We start from the raw sequence: 19,511 nt of genomic DNA, 5'->3' as shown, positions 1-19,511 counted from the left end.
CCGGCCCGCCGCGCTTTTGGGGCCTTTTTGTGACGTCCCGGCGCGGGGCGGGGCCGGGCCGGGGCGGTGCCGGCGCGAGCCTCAGTTTCCCCACCCGGGACCCGGTCCGGCCGCCCTAGACGCTCGAGCGGGGAGGGTTCTGTCGCTCGCAGCCCTCTCCCCACTCGGCGCGCCTTCTGCAGTCTTGACTCGGCACCCGTCCCACCGGAACCCCAGATCAGAGTCCTGATTCTAGCTGCTCCCTGGGCCCGGACGCCCACTCAGATCTGGATGGGAGTGTAGGGGTAGGGCGTGGCTTCCATCCCTGCACGTCCGCAGGTGACAGCTCTCCATGAAGGTGGGCTTGGCACCCTTGGCCCTTGGTGGCCTCGTGGCGGGGGACCCGGGCTGCCAACAGCTGCACCAACACCTGGGGCAGGGCTGAGCCTCTTCCTTCTCCCAGGTGCCCTGACATCTGGCCCTGGGCCGGTCACCACTGAGGACAGGCAGGTAGACCTGTCTGGGGGAGGAAAACAAAATGTCATCTGTGGGGACGAATGGAGGACTCTGAGAACCCTGGGCAGAGTAGCAGCTTCATCAGTACAGAGGGCTCTGCCCTGCACCCTGTGGGACCTGGAGGGGACCCTCGTCTATAAACCGGGCTGCACACCCTGCTTTGTCTAGTGTTCTAAGTGTTTTCTGTTCCTCCTTCTCTGCCCATAGCATCAACATCATAGCATTGGCTGCACCAGTTTGTTGATCAGTAGTAATTAGAATGAATTATGATTCTTCTAGAGAAGTTTGCCAACATACACCCCACATCACAGGAGTTTTGGGGTGGGTGGGGGCTCAGCTGGAAAATGTAAAGGGTAAAGGGAGGTGCCAGGTTTATGGACCCTCCAGCCAGTCCCCCCCCACATAAGGCTGTGTCGCTCCAGGAAAGCCCACACCTTGGACTTTGAAACATCCTGGGGTGGTGGCCACCTGGGGTTTCTACTTGCCTGTTTTCCAGCCATAGCACCTCCATTTTCCTGTGGAGGTACCCATTTTTAGCCTGCAAGGTTTGAATTGGACTGACCCCTAGCCCTGGCTGCAGAGCTGGGTCATCCAACCAATGTCCTAGGGCCCCTGGCTGGAGTGGTTCATTTGGGGACAGCATGTGACTTGGTCTTTTTCTGGGGACACGATGCTGGTGTGGCTGAGCTGGGAGAACTTGGGCCTGCAGCTAAAGGACCATCTCATCACCACGAGGCCTGTGAAAAAAGTTGGCCCTCAGGAAGGCTGAGCTGCCTGATGGGAACGTGCTGATGATCCTGTTTGTGCTCTGGATCCAGCCATGCCTGACCTCCCCTTGCAATAATGCAAGTAATTAAATTATTTCTTTTTTTGTTAAGCCAGTTCGAGTTGAGCCTTCCATCACATGCCATAGAAGAGCCCTGAATTCAAATCTAGGTTCTGCCATAAACTTGGAAATGATCCTCAAATGCTAAACCTTCCAGAACTGTGAGATAATGAACTTGTGTTGTTGTGGGGTTTTTCTGGGGTTTTGTTTTTCAAGTGGTTTGTTACTGCAGCCACAGGAAATGAGTACCCTGGCTTCTGTGAGTGTAGATTCTTCCTCTGGAAAAGTGATTAATTCATGGCCTTCCATAGACATATTCAGGTACAGCAGTGAATAAAATTTATAAAAACCCCTGCTTTTGGGGAGACAAGAAGAAAGGACAGAAGCAAATTGTTAAGCAACTTCTGGTAGCAGTAATTGTTATGAAGAAATATAGAGCAGAGTGAGGCATTAGCAATAGGAGTGGAGCAGACAGGTTATTTTGGATGGGGATCGTTGGGGGAGGCGCCTCTCCGGAAGTGGCATTTGAGCAGAGACCAGAAAGGAGTGAGCCACGTGGGTCTGGAGGAATAGTGTCACAGAAAAAGGAACAGTATGTGCAAAGGCCTAAAGCAGGGACAAGCCAGACCAGCTGGATACCATGTGCCTGGCCCAGTGAGGGGACAGAGGCAAGAATAGACACTGAGGAGTCTCCCTGCCCAGCCTTCCTGAGTGCTCACTTTGTTCACAGGCCATGTGGTGACCAGATGGCTCCAGGATCCAGGCCCAGGTCTTCTCAGCACAGCAGCTCCAGGAAAAGTCCCAGGGCTGTGTGTCTTATTGGCCAACTGGGAGTCACATGCTGTTCCTGAACCACTCACTGAGGCCAGGGTGCCTGGAGCACTGCTGGGCTGGTGGGGATGTGGACTGGACCAGGGTCGGGAGGACCAGGCAGGATGAAGCTATAATGTGCAAGCAACATGATGCAGAGAAGCGCCCGCTGACGACAGGGGAGGCACCCAGGCCAAGCCCCAGTCCTGGGCGGGGAGGCTTCCTCAGAGACCACAAACTCTAGAGGAGCCTCAGGACCAGGGAGGCTGTCCGGAGGCTCCATCCTGGATGTGACAGGCCTGGGATGATCTTGGGATGTCCCTGAGGAGATGCCCAGCAGGTGGTTGGTTCTCTAGGGCTGGAGTAGAGCAGAGCTGGGCTCGAGATGTGAATTTGAGACTCCTTGGTGACCAGGCAGTAATTGAAGCTGCGGCCCCAGTGAGATGCCAAGTGAGGAGGAAGCATGAGTAGAGGAGAGGCCCCTAACAGAGCTCAAGGACACCTGCCTTCCCCTGGGAAGCTGGGGGAGAGGAGGAGACTTCTGGGGCCTGTGGAGTGTGGAAGGCAGGGAGGCCAGCGCCCACGCTGCTGCGAGGCCAGGTAAGCAAGATGGCTTAGCTTCCCTAGGTCATGCCTGTAAAGGTCAAGCCAGGACTTCTGGACCCAAGACCAGGCGTGATGGTGACTCAGGGGAGGCAGTGAGGGAAGGTGGACGGGACAGGGGACATGACCCCAGCTGGTGTCAGCCTCAGCCCGACCCAGGTGGGACGGGGGGAGTTGGAGGTTGGCCCTGAAGTGTGAGCTGCCCCCAGAGGTAGCTTCCCCTGAGGCAAGCAGGCCAGCTTAGACCTCTGGCCAGTCCTTCACTGGCCACGCCCCCGGCAGTCCCCCATTGGTTATCCCCTGGTGGTCACTGGCCACTCCTGTCCCAGAGGGGGTGAAGGTGTCTCCTGGGCCATGTGGCTCCTTCTCTGCAGTGGGGCAGCAGTGAGCCTCCTTAGCTGGGAAGAGAATCTGGTGGCACCAGTGACGGCTTCTACATACTGTCCAGCCCTGTTTCTGATGGCTGGCGACAGTTTCTGTCGCCCCGGGGGAACCACAGGTTACTGGCGGCTCCTGGGGCCCAAGAGTAATCTGTACGCTGTAACAGCTAATGCTTACTGACTGAAGCACCTGTGTGAACCTTCTGGTTATGGAACAAATGACCCCACAACTTTGAGACTTGAAACAATAACACTCATTCATTTACCCCAAAGCAGGAGCTGCCAGTCAGGTACCTCCAGGTGGCTTGTGCCTCCTCACAGCATGGCCACTGCATACCATGCCAGCACCCACAGGGGTACCTGTCACCTTTCATGATGACAGGTACATACAGCCAAGTACTGTCACAAAAGCCACCAAGCGCAAGGAGGGGGGGACTCAGTTTCCATTTCTTTCCTGCCCCTGGAGGGGGTTGGGAGATTTTGGAAGAGCCAGTGGGAAAAGAAAGGAAGGTGGGGCTGTTACTGGTTTATCAGTTACCGGCCAAGGGCAGGTGCTGGGAAACTGGAGGAGGCAAGCTGGTTCCTGCCAAAGGTAGCTGGAGAAAGGCTTTAGATTCCCTCCTTGTGTGTGGTCTCCCTCAGTCAACAGGGGTGGCCTGGATCCCATTTGACAGAGGAGGAAGCTGAGGCTGGACCTGCCTGCACCTGATCTGGGCTAGCAGTGTGTTTCCTGCAGAGTCCTGGGTCCAGGAAGTGATCCCACTGGTGGGAGGGGGACACTCAGGTACTTGGTGACTGTCTGGTGTGCCTAGATCCTGGATGGGTTCCCTGCCCACCCCCCCAATCCCATGGTGTTGGAGGTGGTGTGGGTGTGGGTGACTGGGGCTTGGGCCCTGTTGGCCCCTTGCTGGTGGTGTGACCTCTGCTCCTCTGGGCTTGGGTTTCACCATCTGCCAGATGTGGGCAGTGGTTTACCTTCTGCATAAGACAGTGGTGAGGCAAGACACTGCAGGCCTTGGACTTGTTGGCTGTTTCCGTCATCACCATCATGACTACCGGCCCAGCTGACCTCTTCCCTTGGCGGCTGGGGTAAATCGAGGACCAGAGAGGACCTGCTCTGGCAGGGGGTTCGGGGAGGGACGGCTGGGGGCCGCCCGTGCCTCCCAGATCTTGGGGCTGTGGGTCCAAGGCATCTCACTGGGTGTCCCAGTGCCCTCCGCTCCCATGAAGCCGAGTGCAGGGGCACCCTGGTTTCTGGGCAGCGGTAGGACTCGCTGGGGCTGGCTGGCGTTTCCCCGAATGGAGAGCGTTTCCGGGGACGTGTGCTGGGAGTGGTCACAGGCGCTTGCACACACATCAGGTCTGCCTGGGGAACAGACTTTATTTCTGCTCAGGAGAGGCGAACCTTGGTGAATGTGCGGGGAGGGACCCTTGCCCCCTCCCCCGCTGAAGGGGACTGAGGCACCATTCCAGGTGGGAAGCTGGCATGCAGGGACACCCCAGTCCTGGCCCCCGGAAGTGCTCCGCCCAGAAGCAGGTGAACAGGACCTGAGGGCCCTATATGTCCAGGCGGAGGAGGAGGCGGCGGCGGAGGGCGGGGCTCAGCCCACGGGCTTGACCTTAGCGATGAAGAGGGCCGCGGCCTTCTCCAGGAACTCCTCCCGGGTCATGGGGGTGCTGGGTCGTCGGGCCACCAGTGCGCGGTCCATAGCCAGCGCCAGGCTGTCGGGCCCCAGGCGCGAGCCCGCCTCCAGGTAGCGCGCGGGCGCGGTATCGTCGCTGGCCTGCAGAGCCCCCTCCAGCGTGTCCAGCACGGCCTGGCCCAAGCGGCGGTCAGCCATGGCCAGGCCCGGGTCCTCCAGCAGCCGGTACAGGGCGCCGGCGCGTGCCACGAACTCCAGCAGCACGAAGCAGGTGAGCATCCCCGCGCGGAACACGGCCAGCGGCACTGCCTCGTGGTCCCGGCACTGGATCTTGCGCAGCAGTGGCGCCACCACCTCCTCGGGCGCCTCTCCGTCGCGGCAGATGCGCTTCAGCAGCTCGCTATACGTGCGCCCATCCAGCCCCGGCTTCTTCTTGCGCCCGCTGGCGCTCAGGCACTCGTAGGCCACACCAACGTTGTTGTTGAAGGCCGTCCTGAGGGCGGAGGGGGCGTCGGCTCGCACTAGAGGCCTGCTCCGGCCCCCCAACCTCAACACACCGGCCCCTCCTGCCTCAGGTCCGTTCCACCAGCTGTGCCCTGACCTGGAGCGCCCTCCCCCAGATCTCCCCACGGCTCCACCGAGTCTGTGCTCAGCCATCTGTGTTCAGCATCATGTCTAGGGCAGTACCCTCCCCGACCGCCTAACCCCTTCCTATACTTATCTTCACGGAGTCCTCCTGAGTTCCCTCCTTCCCATCACATCAGCTCAGGAGCCTATCAGGGAGTTCATCTGTCCGGTCACTCATTACAGTCCTAGGGCCCACACCACCACCTAGGAGCTAGAGAAACGGCTGCCAACGGGCTCCTGCCCACGGACTTTCCACCTTAGAGGTGTCACTGGGCAGGACTGTCCCTACCTCTTAACTGAGTTAACTCATTTCACCTGTGCAGGCCCTGAGCCTGTAACCCAGGGTGTGGCTCAAGCCTGCTGCTGCTGCTTTGTAAGTTTATCTGAAAGTGGTCACATCAACCCGGACACACTGCTTCCTGCCTCCACAGGTCACATCAGGAATGCCCCCAGTGCCGACACTACTTACTGCTTGCCTCACGAAGCCATGAGGTCCCCCTCTGCCGTGACCTGGCCATGCCAGGAGTTTCCCAGGTGGTCGTGTGTGGGCTTGGGTCAACCTGGGTGCCCACTCCAACCCCTCCCTTGGCAGCCAGCACCCTGCCGCAGCTCTAAAGCAAAGAAGTGAGGCCTGAGGCAGCTGATGGCCGGGCCAGGGGTCCCACAGAGGAAGGGGAACCCCACGGCTCACACTCACCCTTTCTGAGAGCCTGGCTCCACTCTTATCTGTGAGACACGGCATGCCACCCGCCTGTACTGGACAGCATGGGTGGGAACCTGGTCTACACTGGGCTGGAGCAGGGTGGGGTCCAGGAACAGCCATGCTCACCCAGTGAGCTCCAGGGGTCAAGGCCCCTTACAGAGGAGGAGCCGAGGTGCAGAGGGGAGAGGGTAGGACCTGGGGTCTTGCCCAGCTGGGATTCACTTCTCAGTTCTAGGACAATGTGCTGGGGCTTTGGGGTTAGTGAGAGCACCCTGTGAAGTGTGGGGGTGCCAGACCTTCCCTTTGCACAACCGGCACTGCGTTAACTGCTGCCACCTCGAAACAAGCCCTTGTAGGAACTTCTGTTGTCAGCTCCTTTCCCCAGGACAAGGGTCTCTGGTGGGAGCAAGCCTGGTGGTGATGATGCTGGGGCCAGCTTGGTGGCCGTGTAGCAATTAAGCCCACACCTAGATCGTGTCCCAGACTGAGTCAGGAACTGGGAGCGGCTTGGCTGGGTGGTCCTAGCTCAGTGTGCAGCCAGGACCCTGGTGGAGCCCCCTCCCCTGAAGGCTTCCTGTGGAAGCCCCTCCCCAGGGGCAGCATGAACACGCTCAGGTTATGGTGCTGGCCCCCTGAGTGGGTGACAGGCAAGGTGGTGATGCGGGCTGGTCTGGTTTGATGTGTGAGGCAGCTGCCTGAGATTGTGAATACAGGAGGCTCTTGGGGGTATCTTGGCAGCAGGCTGTCCCACCCCCGAGGGCATGGCCCACTTCCCATGGAGGGTCCACTCCTGCAACCCTGGGTGAGCAGTGCCCTGTTGATTCTGCAGCAGCTGTGAGGCCACTGAGGTTTCAGGTTCCTGTCCCTGTGGCCTGACAGCTCATCCATCAACCACTCAGCTCTGCCTGAAGTCTCCCCCAGGAACCTGGTCAACCAGCCAGTTGTTCTGAGTGACTCAATCGCCCTGGAGTTGGTCAGTGCTGTTCCTGGCCGGCCTAGACCTGTGCCGGTTCTATCCACTGTGCCATTTTTCTCATCTGGAAAATAAGGGTTCTAACCTGTGTCTCAGGATTCTTGGGAGGACAGAGATTAGTTTTTGTGCCTGGTGTGAGGCTGGGGTCCCACATGTGCTTGTCACTTGCTGCCATGCAGCCCTGTCCAGGTGCTGTTTACCATGGGCTCCCAGCCTTGTGGGCAGGAAGATGCATAGCAGGCAGTGATGGCCCAGGGAGGTGAGATCATCAGGGGAGAAGACAGAGGAAGGCCACACCCCACCTTGAGGCCGTTCTGGGGGCTCCAGTTGAGAGGGCGCACCCACGCGGTCTGCCATCCTGGGCTCTGGTCCTCAGGCTCCCCCATGTCAGCTCCCACACGGAGGAGTTTACAGAGCATGTTGGGCATTTGTTAAAAAGAACCAATTTATGGGTCATGTCACAGAGACAGGGAGACTTTTCCGCTGTAGACAGGGGGCTCTCGACAGGGTGACTCTGTCCCCAGGGGACACTAGTAATGATGTCTGGGGGCAGTTTTGTTTGTCACCATTGGGTGGGTGGAGGCCCAGGAGGCTGCTCAACACCTGCAGGACCCTCTACAGAGTGACCTCCCCCACCCACACAATGTCAGAGAGCCAAGGGGGAGGGGCTCTGGTTCAGTGTTTGAAGAGATGGGGTCCCCTCCTTGCTCACAGCCTTTTCCTTCATACTTGCCCCTCTGAGTCACGCGGTGTAAACCAGGGTGGCCCCCAGCATCACCAAATACCAAGTCGACCAGAATTACCAGCGCCAGCACTCAGCTGGGTGGCCTCGCCGGGACCCTGGACCCCCGCGCGGTCCGCGACCCTCCTGCGCCAGACGCAGCCGCGTACAGTTCCCAGCACGCCCCGCGCTCGTGCACCGGCGCCGAGGGTGGGGAGCCGCGCGGAGCCCGCTGGGAGTTGAAGTCCGGCTGCAGCCCCTACCCGTCCAGGCCCGGCCCAGCCCCGCACCTCTGGGAGTGGTGAGCCAGGCGAAGATGCCACAGTGCGCGGCCCAGGCGCTGCTGCTGCAGCAGGAGCTGGCCCGGAGGCTCCCCGGCGCCGCCGTTTGCAGGAGACCGCAGGCCCATGTTCTCGAAGTAGTGCGCCAGAAAGGCGATGGGCTCCTCCGGTCGCGCCTCCAGCACCTTTAGCAGGGCCGCGCGTAGCATCTCCGTCACGCCGACCTGTCGCAGGAAGTCCTCTTCACTCTCGGCCGTCGCCGCCGTTCGGGGCACCCCCGGCCGGCCGCTGTCTGTGAAACTGGTTGCCTGTGCCACCGCCTGCCGCCGCTTCTCCACTGCCGCCATCTTCGCTGAGGGCAGAGGGACCGGAAGCGCTGCCATATCTCACAGTGCGCTGCCGCTTCAGAGCGGCCATCTTGGTTAAGGGCAGAGGGCACCAGAATCTCGCTGAGAGACTCTTAAGAAATGACCACGGCAGGGCACCCTTTTCCCTAGGTTCTAATAGGCACTGTCTCCAGGTTTCCTCTTTATGTGTGCTGCTTGGCTTTCCTGGCTTAGACGTGGAGCTTAAATTTTGCCAGACTCCAAAATGGACCCCAGGAAGGGCTTGGTTTCAGGTATGAAGCCGTTTGCTTGCCATCCTGGTAATGGGAGGGTCCTTTCTTAGCCTGGTCCCCTAGCAACAGGTCTCCTTGGTTACCAGGAAGCCCTGACAAGCTTGGGCGGGTGGCTCCACCCCCACGCCGGGACTAAGCGCCGCTCTCACCCGCTTTTTTGAGGGCAAACTCGGAGGCTTTGTGCTCAGCCTGGTCTTCAGCCTAACCCAATCTCTGTGTGAGTTTGTAGCTCACCTCGTGCGGAAAGGCTCCCTCTCCCCACCAGGCTGGGTTAGGGCTCTCCTCTGCGCTTTCGCTGCCCTTATTCACGTGTACGCGTTCGTAGAGTGAAAGACTATGGTGCCCAGTTCCCTGTCCCAGCCTGCTACCTTTCGTCACCACCAGAGGGCGCTTTCTCATGGCGCATCTTCTATAGCTCTGAAAGTGTTAGTCACTTAGTTGTGTTCGACTCTGCGACCCCATGAATTGTTTTGTAGTCTGCCAGGCTCCTCTGTCCATATGATTATCCAGGCAAGAATACTAGAGTGGGTTGCCATTCCATTCTCCAGGGGATCTTATCGACCCAGGGATTGAACCCAGGTCTCCTGCATTGCAGGCAGATTCTTTACGGTCTGAGCCACCAGGAAAGCAAGCCCTAAGCCCTTTAGCTCTAAACTCTTACAAAGGTCCCCAGTTCCAGAAGGTCTAAACCCGTGGCATCTACAGCCCTTCACCTCCCGGTATCATGTCCAGCCTCTGTCTCAACCCCTGCCGCCACTTCCCCCGCCACTTAATCCCCAGCCACCCTAAAAGAGTACATACAGTTTCCCTTATCAAGCACCCTTCTGTTTCTTTGCCTGTGCGGTCCTCTAACAAGTACTTTTCTCCTCTTCTTTTGAGGACTCCTAGTTACTCTTGCCTGGAAAATCCTATGGACGGAGGAGCCTGGTAGGCTGCAGTCCATGGGGTCGCGAAGAGTCGGACACGACTGAGCGACTTCACTTTCACTTTTCACTTTAATGCATTGGAAAGGGAAATGGCAACCCACTCCAGTGCTCTTGCCTGGAGAATCCCAGGGACGGGGGAGCCTGGTGGGCTGCCGTCTATGGGGTCGCACAGAGTTGGACACGACTGAAGCGACTTAGCAGCAGCAGCAGTTACTCTTTAAGCTTCAGCGTTCCCACATGCAGGGAGGGGCCCCAGGCAGAGTACACGCCTCCTTCCCCCAGCCCTGGCCACGTGGGACTGCGGTGGTGTCTGTCCTTCCTTGCCTCTCTGGGAGAGTCACCTAGAGCAGAGGATGGTTGGAGCTGTGCGGAGGATTCCCAAGTTGTGGGACCAGGACAGAAACCACTAAGGTCAGACTAGATGCTCTTTATTTTCCAGCTCTGCACCATGGAGGGTCGGCTCCCCAGGGGCCCATGGAAGGGACACCCAGCCAGCTGGGGAGTCTGGATGTGCCGGCCATCAGGGCAGGGAGCCCATGGTCACTGTCTGCTGTCCAGAACGCTGCCCATGTCCTCTAGTCACAACCGAGTAGAAGGAAAGTCTCCCTTCGTATGGTCTACGCAGGGTGGGGGTGTGAGGCCCAGGTCATCGGCTTGTGGGCTGGCAGCGTTTCCACAGGTGGTAGGCGAGGAACACCAGGAGAAGGAGCCCCAGCGCCAAGCTGCTGGTCCACAGGGCAGCTGACATCGTCGGGGAGCCTGGAGAGAGAGGCATCTGGAATCCTGCAGCCCTCTTCAGGCTTGGGGAGCAGCCCGGCAGAGCCTGCTAAGGGCTCACAGATTGACCAGTTTCCCTGAAACTGTACAAAGGACTTAACAGTTTAAAACACCTTTGTGAAATGTACAGAAATCCCTGGACTAGCCAAAGGCCTTGTGTGTTTAGTCACTCAGTCGTGTCTGACTCTGTGACTCCACGGACTGTAGCCCACCAGGCTCCTCTGTCCATGGAATTCTTCAGGCAAGAATGCTGGAGTGGGTTGCCATTCCCTTCTCCAGGGGATCTTCTGACCCAGAGATCGAACCCGGGTCTCCTGCATTGCAGGCCAATTCTTTACCATCTGAGCCAACAGGAAAGCCCCCAAAGGCCTTTAGAGCAACTCTTTGGAAAGGTACCTAGGACCTTGTAATTAGAAGTGAGCAATCCAGGAACTTCCTGATGGTCCAGTGGCTAAGCCTCAGCACCCAGTGTAGGGGACCCAGGTTCCATACCTGGTCAGGGAACTAGATCCCACATGCCACAACTAAAGATACTACAAGCTGCAACTAAGACCAGATGCAGCCAAGTAAATAAATAAATCGCCATATAAATAGTTTTTTAAAAAGTGGGCAGTCCAGTGAGGGGCCCCTCACCACAGCTGCATTTGAAGTGTGACCAGTCTGGGTGGACAGCACTGTCCATGTAAAACACACATTGCATTTTGAAGACTTAGTCTGAAAACAAACTTCAGTCATGCTTCTTAATAGACTGCATGTTGAAATGATAACATTTGAAATATATTGGGTTTGATGATATATCGTCAAACTTATTTTTTTTTTTTCCCTCCTGAATGTGGCTTTCAGAAAAACTGGAATTACTGATGTGTCTGTGTCTTGTTTCTATTCCACAGGCTGTCTCAGTCCGTCGAGTTTACAGGGTTTACAAAATGCTGTGACAGCTGCCGGGTCCCTGAAACTTAGTTATCGCCATGCAGGCAGCTGTGACTTGTGACCCTTAAAGGGTCAGGGAAGCCCTCTAGACAGCTGAGGATACAGGCTGACTAGCAGGGCACTCCTTGTCTAAGGCCTGGACACTAGGCTCCCCTCCCTCCCAGGCCCCTGCAGTCCCCAAACTCACAGATTTCCGGGACCACATACAGGTTGGCCATGTGGCCCCCAGGGTCCAGGCGACACTGGAACCAGCCCTCAGGATGGCACCCGGACCACAGCGTGCTCCTGCTGCTGAGCCAAGCTTGGGCCCCCGCCTCCCACGTCTCGTAGGCCTCCAGCCCGCCAGGGGCCTGGGTCCAGCGCACGGCCATGCTGGGACCACAGGGCACCTCGCACAGCAGCTCTAAAGCCCCTGATGCTGACGACTGGTGGATCTCCGGGAGGCACGGCCTGGTGGAGCTGTTGCTGGACGTGGCGCCAGGACTTGCGGGGCCAGGACTCGCGGGGCTGTAGGTGGAGGCCAGCTCCGGGGAGGTAGTGATGGGAGGCTTCGGGGGCTTCATGACAAAGGACTCTGGGGTGGTTGTATCAGTGGGCTCCGGGGACGCTGTGATGCTGGGCTTTGCAGGGGTCATGGTGGGCAGCTCTGAGGAGGTGATGCTGGGGGACTCCGGGGAGGTCAGGCCCTGCAGGACTGGGAAAGGCAGCAGCCATTTGTTTTCTACCTGCTGCCCAGGCCCCTCTCCTACCTCCCTCTCTCCGCCTGAAACACATGGTTGGACCTGATCTGCTCCAGGTCCTGTCCTTCACTTGGATGAATTGCAGGGTATCCCAGTGGGTAGGAACAGGATCGGGGTCTGACATGCCCCCTTCCCCCAACACACGCCAGCGAGTGTCTAAATCTGTTAAGAGGCATGAGAGCCCCCCATCTAGGGGCTGGGCTGCAGAGTGATGCAGGCATTGGACTTTATTATTATGGGGCTAAGGGGGGAGGAAGGGGGGGAGGAGGGCCCACCTAAGGAACAAGGACGTGCCTAAGTTTTCTTTCTGTACCACCTTGTGGTGCAGATGAGAGACTGAGGGTCTTCCCACCCCACCCTACTTCCCTTACCTCAGTAAGGGAAGGCCAAACCTTCCAGGCCCCCAGGCCCCCAGTCATTAATGTGAGTTTTGGGGTGCCCTGTCAGAGACCCAGTCTGTGCTTGCTTGGTGAGAGGCTGCCACAGGCTTGGTGATATGGGCGGGGTTTGTCCCAGAAGAGAGCAAAGTAAACAGTAACCTCTGACGTGAACTGACCACCTACTGTGTGCCAGCCCCCACATTAAATGTTTTCATTCATTCAGCAAGCATTTATTGTGCACCTACTATGGGCCAGGCCCCCAGGATAACAGTTATTCATTCATTCATTCAGGATGTATCTACTGAAAACCTACATGCACTGGGCCCTGTTTTAGCCTCTGGGGACACAGCCATGAACACATTCCTGTCTTAGTGAAACCATCAGCAGGGGAGACAGACGATGGAAAAAGCGAGCACACAAGTCGGATGTTGATAAAAGGTGTCAAGAAATATTCAACAGGGGAAGAGAAGAGGCCTGTGTGTGTGTGTGTGGCGGGGGTGGTGGGACCTCTTGGGCAGGAAGATCAGGGCAAGCCTCACTGGGAAGGAGACCTCACTGGGAAGGAGGGGGGTGCGGGAGCTGTAGGGAAGAGCATTCCCATGGAGGGCACAGAGATGCAAAGGCCCTGGGGCAGCAATGCCCCTGAAGTGTGGGAGGAACTGCAGTGTGAGTGAAGGGGAAGAAGGGAGGGGGATAGGGCAGGTGTGCAGGGCCCTGTAGGTGGGTGCAGCCAGCTTGGACTTTCACCTGAAGGGAGGTGGGAGCCCCAGAGGGCTGTGGGCAGAGGAGGAGCAGCACCTTGGTGGGCTTGGCTCAGGGTAGGTGCGCTGCAAATCTGTTGAATGAATGAACCAGTGAGAAGTAGCCCCCTGGCTGCCACTGGAGGCCAGGTGAAGGATGGAAAGTGACTTTCCCTCCAGCTGGTGGTGCGAGACCTGTCCAGGTGGAGACCCAGCGGGTGCAGGGAGGAGCCAGGACTCCCAGCGAGTGGCCAGGCAGCCACCCAGGGCTCACCAGAGACTCAGGTGCTGGGCGGTGTGACCTTGTCCACTTCCCCACGGGCGCAGGCTCACCTGGAATGGTCCGGTGGCGGGTCAGCTCCCGGCCGGGCAGCCTCATGGTCACCTGGCAGTGGAGGGTGCGCAGGCTGGAGGTCTCTGAGGTGGGCAGCAGCCAGCGCTGGGTCACTTGGAACAGCGAATCCTCGCCTTCCTGGGGCTCCTCAGTCACGTTCGGGAGGGCTTCCACTCCCTCCAGTTCCCGATCCCCCAGGAGCAGGGACATGGAGAGGGTGTCAGGGCCAGGAGGTGTGACGTTGTGGGCCGTGCAGGCCACCTCCTGGTCCCTCCCTGGCACAACGGCCTCAGGGGATACAGTCAGCTGGTCAGGGAAGGCTGTGGGGGAGGGGAGGAGCGGGTGAGCTGAACCAGGAGGTTTAGGGCTGCGCCTGGAAGAGGTGGCGTGGAGGTGGGGCCTGGGGTTCCTGGAGACTGCTGGGGCACCGGGACAGGCGAGACCCGCTACGACAGCCTGTGTAGCTAGAGTATAAGGTGTCAGAGCGAGTCCAGAGCGGAAAGGGCAGGGGGTGAGGTCCTGGAGGATCGGGCGTGGATGGGGGAGAGGGATGCGCGGAGAACGGGGACTGCAGGGGGACTGCAGAGCGACTCTGGAGGACCTGCGAGGCGGGCTAGGAGCTGGGACGTGGTGGGCAATCCGGGAAGCGTTCCAGGCGGAGGTGGCCAAGGGACGGAGGGAAAGCAGGGCTGCCGGCCGGGGCCCCGAGGGCGCAGAGGCGCGGGGAGGGGCGGGGGCTCACCAAACAGCAGGAGCCGCACCCGGTGCTGGAGGTTCACGTCCCCACAGGAGCCCACGCACACGCGGGTCCCCGCCGCAGACAGCGAGGCGTTGAGCACGTACAGGATGCTGAGGCCCGCGCTGGACTGTACGGCGCCCAGACTGGTGTCCAGGCCCCGCCACACCACCGAGGCCGCCCTGCCGTCTGCGCAGGTCATGCGGCAGGTGAAGTTTCGCGACTCGCCCACGGCCATCGCCACCTGGCTCTCAGGTGGATCCACTTCCAGCAGCCCACCTGCGGGCGACCGCGGTCTCAGCTCCGCCCTCCTCCTCCCAGGTCCCTACGTGGGGTTCCCCATCACCTCCCCAACCTCCGCACGCGCGTCTGCGGCCCCTCCCCGCTCACCGCGGCCAGGCTGGAGCAGCCCCAGAAGGAGGGGAAGCAGGAGGGCGCGGCCCCGTTCCATGCTCGGCCAGGCTCTGTCCCTTGCCCGTGGGGGCGGTGGCTTAAATAGTGGCGTCCCGGGCTCCTTCCCGCCGCCCCGCGACCCCGCGACCCCGCTTCCTCTCTTCCAGCTGCTCCCCGGGGGTTTCCCGAGGGGGTTTCCCACTCTGACCCCCGATGACCCTGGAGGCGACAGAGGGGAAGGGGCTGGGGGCGAGAGGTGCGGGGGCACGGTAGGGGAGCGGCCGAAGTCGGAACAGGAGGGCAGAAGGCCTGGGCCGGTTCCAGGCCTCGCTTTTAGAAATGCAACCTCGGAAGATGGAGGCAGGAGAGGGTTGACGGTGGAGGGGCCAGGCCCGGGGTTGGCGCCCGGTTCGCGCCGTCGCGGGACTCTCGGTCTTTACTACCCGGAGCGGCCGCACGGGGGCGATGGAGAGCAGTCTCCTGGGAGCTGGGGCGGCCGCGCTGGGGTTCTCCTGCGGTGGATCTCCCGGAGAAGTGTCCTGACGGAGCGGGGGAGGTCCCCCAGGGGTGAGGATGTTGTGGGGTGGTGGGGTCTCTTGGGGGTGATGGGGCTGCGGCCCACGATGCCTAGGACACCGCACTACCCCCCTCTGAGCTTGTCTCCCGTGCGCCTAATGGGCAGGCAGGATGGGAGCCCGGGGCCACGGAGCGTCTTCCGAGGAGACGCCTGGGAGGGGACCCACAGCAATCATCAGCCAGGCCCGAGATCCTCGTGTCCCCAACGCCTGAATCCGTCTGCCCTTTCCGTTGTGTAGACCACCCTCAGCCTGGTCCTGGGTTCCCTCAAGGCCATTCACCACCGGGCACCAGAGTGGATTTAGAAACACCCTCTGAGCATGCAGACACTCCACGGCTGCCCCGTGGCAGAGGGAAAAACCCAAACTTCAGGCCACGGCCGGAGCCTGGGCATTTGGCAGCCTCCGGACCTAGCACATGCCTTCTCTGCTGGGCTGTGTCCAGACGCAGCCTCCTGAGTGGGAAGGGCCCCAGCTAGCTTCCCCTCCCCCCACTTCCTCCAAGTCCTTAGAGAGGTCAAATGGCTGATGTCATATCCCCCCTGTACTGGGAATAGCCGGGGCGGGGGGTGGGGGGGGGTGGGTTGTCTGCTGTGGCCTGTCCTGTGACCCCAGACTCTGAGCACAGCAGGCACGCAGAAGGAAAAGGGTGGAGGGTCCTGGTTGCCTCCTACCCCCGCCTGACTTTAGGTGTGACTTGTGCCTCAGTTTCCCTGACTTCAGAGTGAGAGGACCTGCTGGGAGATGCCAGTTTCTAAGCACTACCAGCTCTGCCCATCTGTGTTCTCAGCATCTTTTTTTTTTTTTTAACTTATTTGACTGTGTGGGGGTCTTTTGTTGTGGCTCTCAGCATCTTCCGTCTTCCTTGCAGCTGCTGGATCTTTGGTTGCAGCAGATGGATCTAGTTCCCTGATGGGGGTCTAGTTCTAGACCACCAGGGAATGCCCTCTTTTCAACATCTTAATTGTCAGAGGCAGAACGTGTGGCCCAAGATCAGGGACTGGAGGCAGAGAGGGGGAGCTGAGGCTGAGGGGCTGGGGCAGAGGAGGGGCTGAGGCTGGGGGGACTGGGGGCTGGGGTGAGCTGAGGAGGTGGCTGTAGAGGGCTGGGGACAGAAGAAGGAGGCTGAGGCTTGGTGGTCCAAGGGTTGGAGGGTGAGGCTGGGGGGCTGGGGATGGGAGTCAGGCTGGGGGGGGCCTGGCATCAGAGGATGGAAGCTGAGATTCGGGGGGCCCAGGTGTGTGAACCCAGAGTCTGGCTTCTTTGGCCCCATCCCCCTACCCCTGGTGCCGGGAAAGGCAGCACAGGAAGGAGGCTCCAAGGTGCGGTCCCTCCCCAGGCCGGAGGTTTGGGCCCTTCTCGGGAAGCTGGGCCCTTAACCCGGGTGGGGGGCAGCTGGCCTGGTGAATGGGTCTCTTCCCAGCCCCTGACCTGGCTTCCTGCTGCCCTGGCAGCCAAGGTCCTTGCAAGGCGTGGGCCTGCTGCCCCCACCCCCCCACTGCCTGGCCCCTCCAGCTCCAAGCCTCTGCCTGCGTGAATGAAGAACCGTTGGGTTAAAGATGCCTGCAGTGATCAGAGGGCAGTGCTAAGGGGGACACGATGACCAGGGCATCAATGGAGGGCACCATGAGGAAGGGACAGGTGGGCTCAACAGAGGAAGAAGGTTCCGGGCAGAGGTGGGGGACAGGAAAGGGCGGAGACACAGAGACTGAGTAGGGATGGGGGAGGAAAGGGTTGGGCAGGTGCCTGGAGGAGCAGAGCCAGCACCAGGGGGAGGGGGTGGAAGACTGAACCCTACTCCTAGGCTGCTCCAGGGACATCTGCTTCTGCCCCTGGGTGACTGAGCCCATGGGAGCCGCTGCCAGGGGGGCTGATGGTCTGGCTGTACCCCCTACCCTGGGCTTCCTGCTCTTGGTCCCCATTTCCCAGCATTGCCCCCTGCACAGAGGAAGTCCTCAGTGACCTCTGCTGGAAGCCTCCTTTCCATGGAGGGTCCTGTCACCACCGGAGGTCGGACACTCTAGCCCCCTCCTTGCTCCCCAGGATGATCTCAGGGCTCTGCGGGGGACTGGGCTGAGCAGGGTGTCCAGAGGCCAGTGTCCTGGCCCTGGGAGACACCTGTTCCCCCAGGACCCCTGTACTCTGCCTGGCCAGCTCCCCTTGCTAGCATCGCTGGTCAGTTGGGGGCCTCATGGATTTTCTTTGGTGTGAGCTAGAGCCCTGGGGCAGGGCTGAGTCATTGGAGCACTGCCCCCCCCTCCCCCCACGTCAGATGCCCCACTCAACTCTGGTGCTGGAGGACCCTGGATGTCACCCTCAGCCCCCTCCCTGGATGGCTTCCTGCCTGGGTGGTCTCAGGGAGGTTAAGGGAGGAGATGGAGGCTGTGAGGGTCGAAGATGGCCTGTTACATAGCCCCACAGAAGGTTCTAGAGCCTGACAGGGCTATTCAATCGGTTCTTCAATGTCCCTGATGGTCCCTGAAGTTCCCTGGCCAAGCTGGGCTGAGGCGGCGAGGAGTGCACAGGGGCAGGACAGGCCCCGACTGACCTTAGCAGGTGTGGGCAGACTTGGGCAGAGATAACTCAGGTCTGCCCGCCCAGCACCTGCCCGTCTGGCCATCCACAATTATGCACCCACTCTGTCCCTTAGGCCACCAGCCTCCAACCACCACTATCCATCCATCTACCCAGCCTTCTGTCCACTTGGCATCCAGCTGTTCATCCACCCATGCATCCATCCGCCCGCAACTGAACAAGCTCCCCCATCTACCAACCCACACGTCCACTTTGGCAGCCTCAGTGTGGTGTGGTGACTGGCTGTGTTTGAGAGGGAAAGCACTGCTCCGCTGCTCCAGGCTGTGATGAAGGGGGAGGTTTACAAGGTTGCAAACTCAGATTACTACTGAGTTTGTAGCAGGCAGGGCTGCCAGCCAGGTGTCACTCGGTTCAGTTCAGTCGCTCAGTCGTGTCCGACTCTTTGCGACCCCATGAACCGTAGCATGCCAGGCCTCCCTGTCCATCACCAACTCCCAGAGTCCACCCAAACCCATGTCCATTGTGTCGGTGATGCCATCCAACCATCTCATCCTCTGTCGTACCCTTCTCCTCCGGCCTTCAATCTTTCCCAGCATCAGGGTCTTTTCAAATGAGTCAGCTCTCTGCATCAGGTGGCCAAAGTATTGGAGTTTCAGCTTCAGCATCAGTCCCTCCAATGAACACCCAGGACTGATCTTCTTTAGGATGGACTGGTTGGATCTCCTTACAGTCCAAGGGACTCTCGAGAGTCTTCAACATCACAGTTCAAAAGCATCAATTCTTCGGCACTCAGCTTTCTTTATAGTCCAACTCTCACATCCATACATGACCACTGGAAAAATCATAGCCTTGACTAGATGGACCTTTGTTGGCAAAGTAATGTCTCTGCTTTTTAATATGCTGTCTAGGTTGGTCATAACTTTCCTTCCAAGGAGTAAGCGTCTTTTAATTTCATGGCTGCAGTCACCATCTGAAGTGATTTTGGAACCTAGAAAAATAAAGTCAGCCACTGTTTCCACTGTTTCCCCATCTATTTGCCATGGAGTGATGGGGCGAGATGCCATGATCTTAGTTTTCTGAATGTGAGCCTTAAGCCAACTTTTTCACTCTCCTCTTTCACTTTCATCAAGAGGCTCTTTAGTTCTTCTTCACTTTCTGCCATAAGGGTGGTGTCATCTGCATATCTGAGGTTATTGATATTTCTCCTGGCAGTCTTGATTCCAGCTTGTGCTTCCTCCAGCCCAGCGTTTCTCATGATGTACTCTGCATATAAGTTAAATAAGCAGGGTGACAATATACAGCCTTGACATACTCCTTTTCCTATTTGGAACCAGTCTGTTGTTCCATGTCCAGTTCTAACTGTTGCCTCCTGACCTGCATACAAATTTCTCAAGAGGCAGGCCAGGTGGTCTGGTATTCCCATCTCTTTCAGAATTTTCCACAGTTTATTGTGATCCACACAGTCAAAGGCTTTGGCATAGTCAATAAAGCAGAAATAGATGTTTTTCTGGAACTCTCTTGCTTTTTCTGTGATCCAGAGGATGTTGGCAAATTGATCTCTGGTTCCTCTGCCTTTTCTAAAACCAGCTTGAACATCAGGAAGTTCACAGCTCATGTATTGCTGAAGCCTGGCTTGGAGAATTTTGAGCATTACTTTATTAGCGTGTGAGATGAGTGCAATTGTGCAGTAGTTTGAGCATTCTTTGGCATTGCCTTTTTGGGGGATTGGAATGAAAACGGACCTTTTCCAGTCCTGTGGCCACT

The 19,511-nt window shown here is 58.7% G+C and overlaps 2 protein-coding genes and 1 long non-coding RNA gene across 3 annotated transcripts; 1 reads left to right on the top strand and 2 right to left on the bottom strand.

The window, feature by feature from the left end:
* Nucleotides 1-12: 12 nt before the first annotated feature.
* LOC133251168 (uncharacterized) lies at nt 13-653 on the top strand. The gene is made up of 2 exons (XR_009737533.1): nt 13-337; nt 443-653. It is a non-coding gene; the product is annotated as an uncharacterized LOC133251168 (long non-coding RNA).
* A 3,822-nt stretch (nt 654-4,475) lies between these two features.
* TPGS1 (tubulin polyglutamylase complex subunit 1) lies at nt 4,476-8,532 on the bottom strand. Its single transcript, XM_061423255.1, has 2 exons — nt 8,072-8,532; nt 4,476-5,250 (listed from the first exon to the last, which is right to left on the bottom strand). The coding sequence occupies exons 1-2, from the start codon at nt 8,443-8,445 to the stop codon at nt 4,716-4,718; spliced, it is 909 nt and encodes a 302-aa protein (XP_061279239.1). The 5' UTR covers nt 8,446-8,532; the 3' UTR covers nt 4,476-4,715.
* Nucleotides 8,533-10,019: 1,487 nt separating this feature from the next.
* MADCAM1 (mucosal vascular addressin cell adhesion molecule 1) lies at nt 10,020-15,641 on the bottom strand. The gene is made up of 5 exons (XM_061423246.1): nt 14,635-15,641; nt 14,251-14,523; nt 13,508-13,828; nt 11,502-12,008; nt 10,020-10,366 (listed from the first exon to the last, which is right to left on the bottom strand). The coding sequence occupies exons 1-5, from the start codon at nt 14,693-14,695 to the stop codon at nt 10,254-10,256; spliced, it is 1,275 nt and encodes a 424-aa protein (XP_061279230.1). The 5' UTR covers nt 14,696-15,641; the 3' UTR covers nt 10,020-10,253.
* Nucleotides 15,642-19,511: the final 3,870 nt, after the last annotated feature.

The sequence above is a fragment of the Bos javanicus genome, chromosome 7 (genome assembly GCF_032452875.1).
Source record: "Bos javanicus breed banteng chromosome 7, ARS-OSU_banteng_1.0, whole genome shotgun sequence".
Lineage (NCBI taxonomy): Eukaryota > Metazoa > Chordata > Mammalia > Artiodactyla > Bovidae > Bos > Bos javanicus.
This window is presented reverse-complemented; position numbering and strand designations above follow the sequence as displayed.

Excerpts from the sequence above, each read along its gene's own strand:
- MADCAM1 (XM_061423246.1), bottom strand. The coding sequence starts at position 14,695 with ATGGAACGGGGCCGCGCCCTCCTGCTTCCCCTCCTTCTGGGGCTGCTC. Across the intron at positions 14,524-14,634 it reads GCTGCTCCAGCCTGGCCGCG|GTGGGCTGCTGGAAGTGGAT; the intron begins GTGAGCGGGGAG and ends GGTCGCCCGCAG. Across the intron at positions 10,367-11,501 it reads GTATGTGGTCCCGGAAATCT|GCTCCCCGACGATGTCAGCT; the intron begins GTGAGTTTGGGG and ends CTCTCTCTCCAG.
- TPGS1 (XM_061423255.1), bottom strand. The coding sequence starts at position 8,445 with ATGGCAGCGCTTCCGGTCCCTCTGCCCTCAGCGAAGATGGCGGCAGTG. Across the intron at positions 5,251-8,071 it reads CTGGCTCACCACTCCCAGAG|GACGGCCTTCAACAACAACG; the intron begins GTGCGGGGCTGG and ends CTCCGCCCTCAG.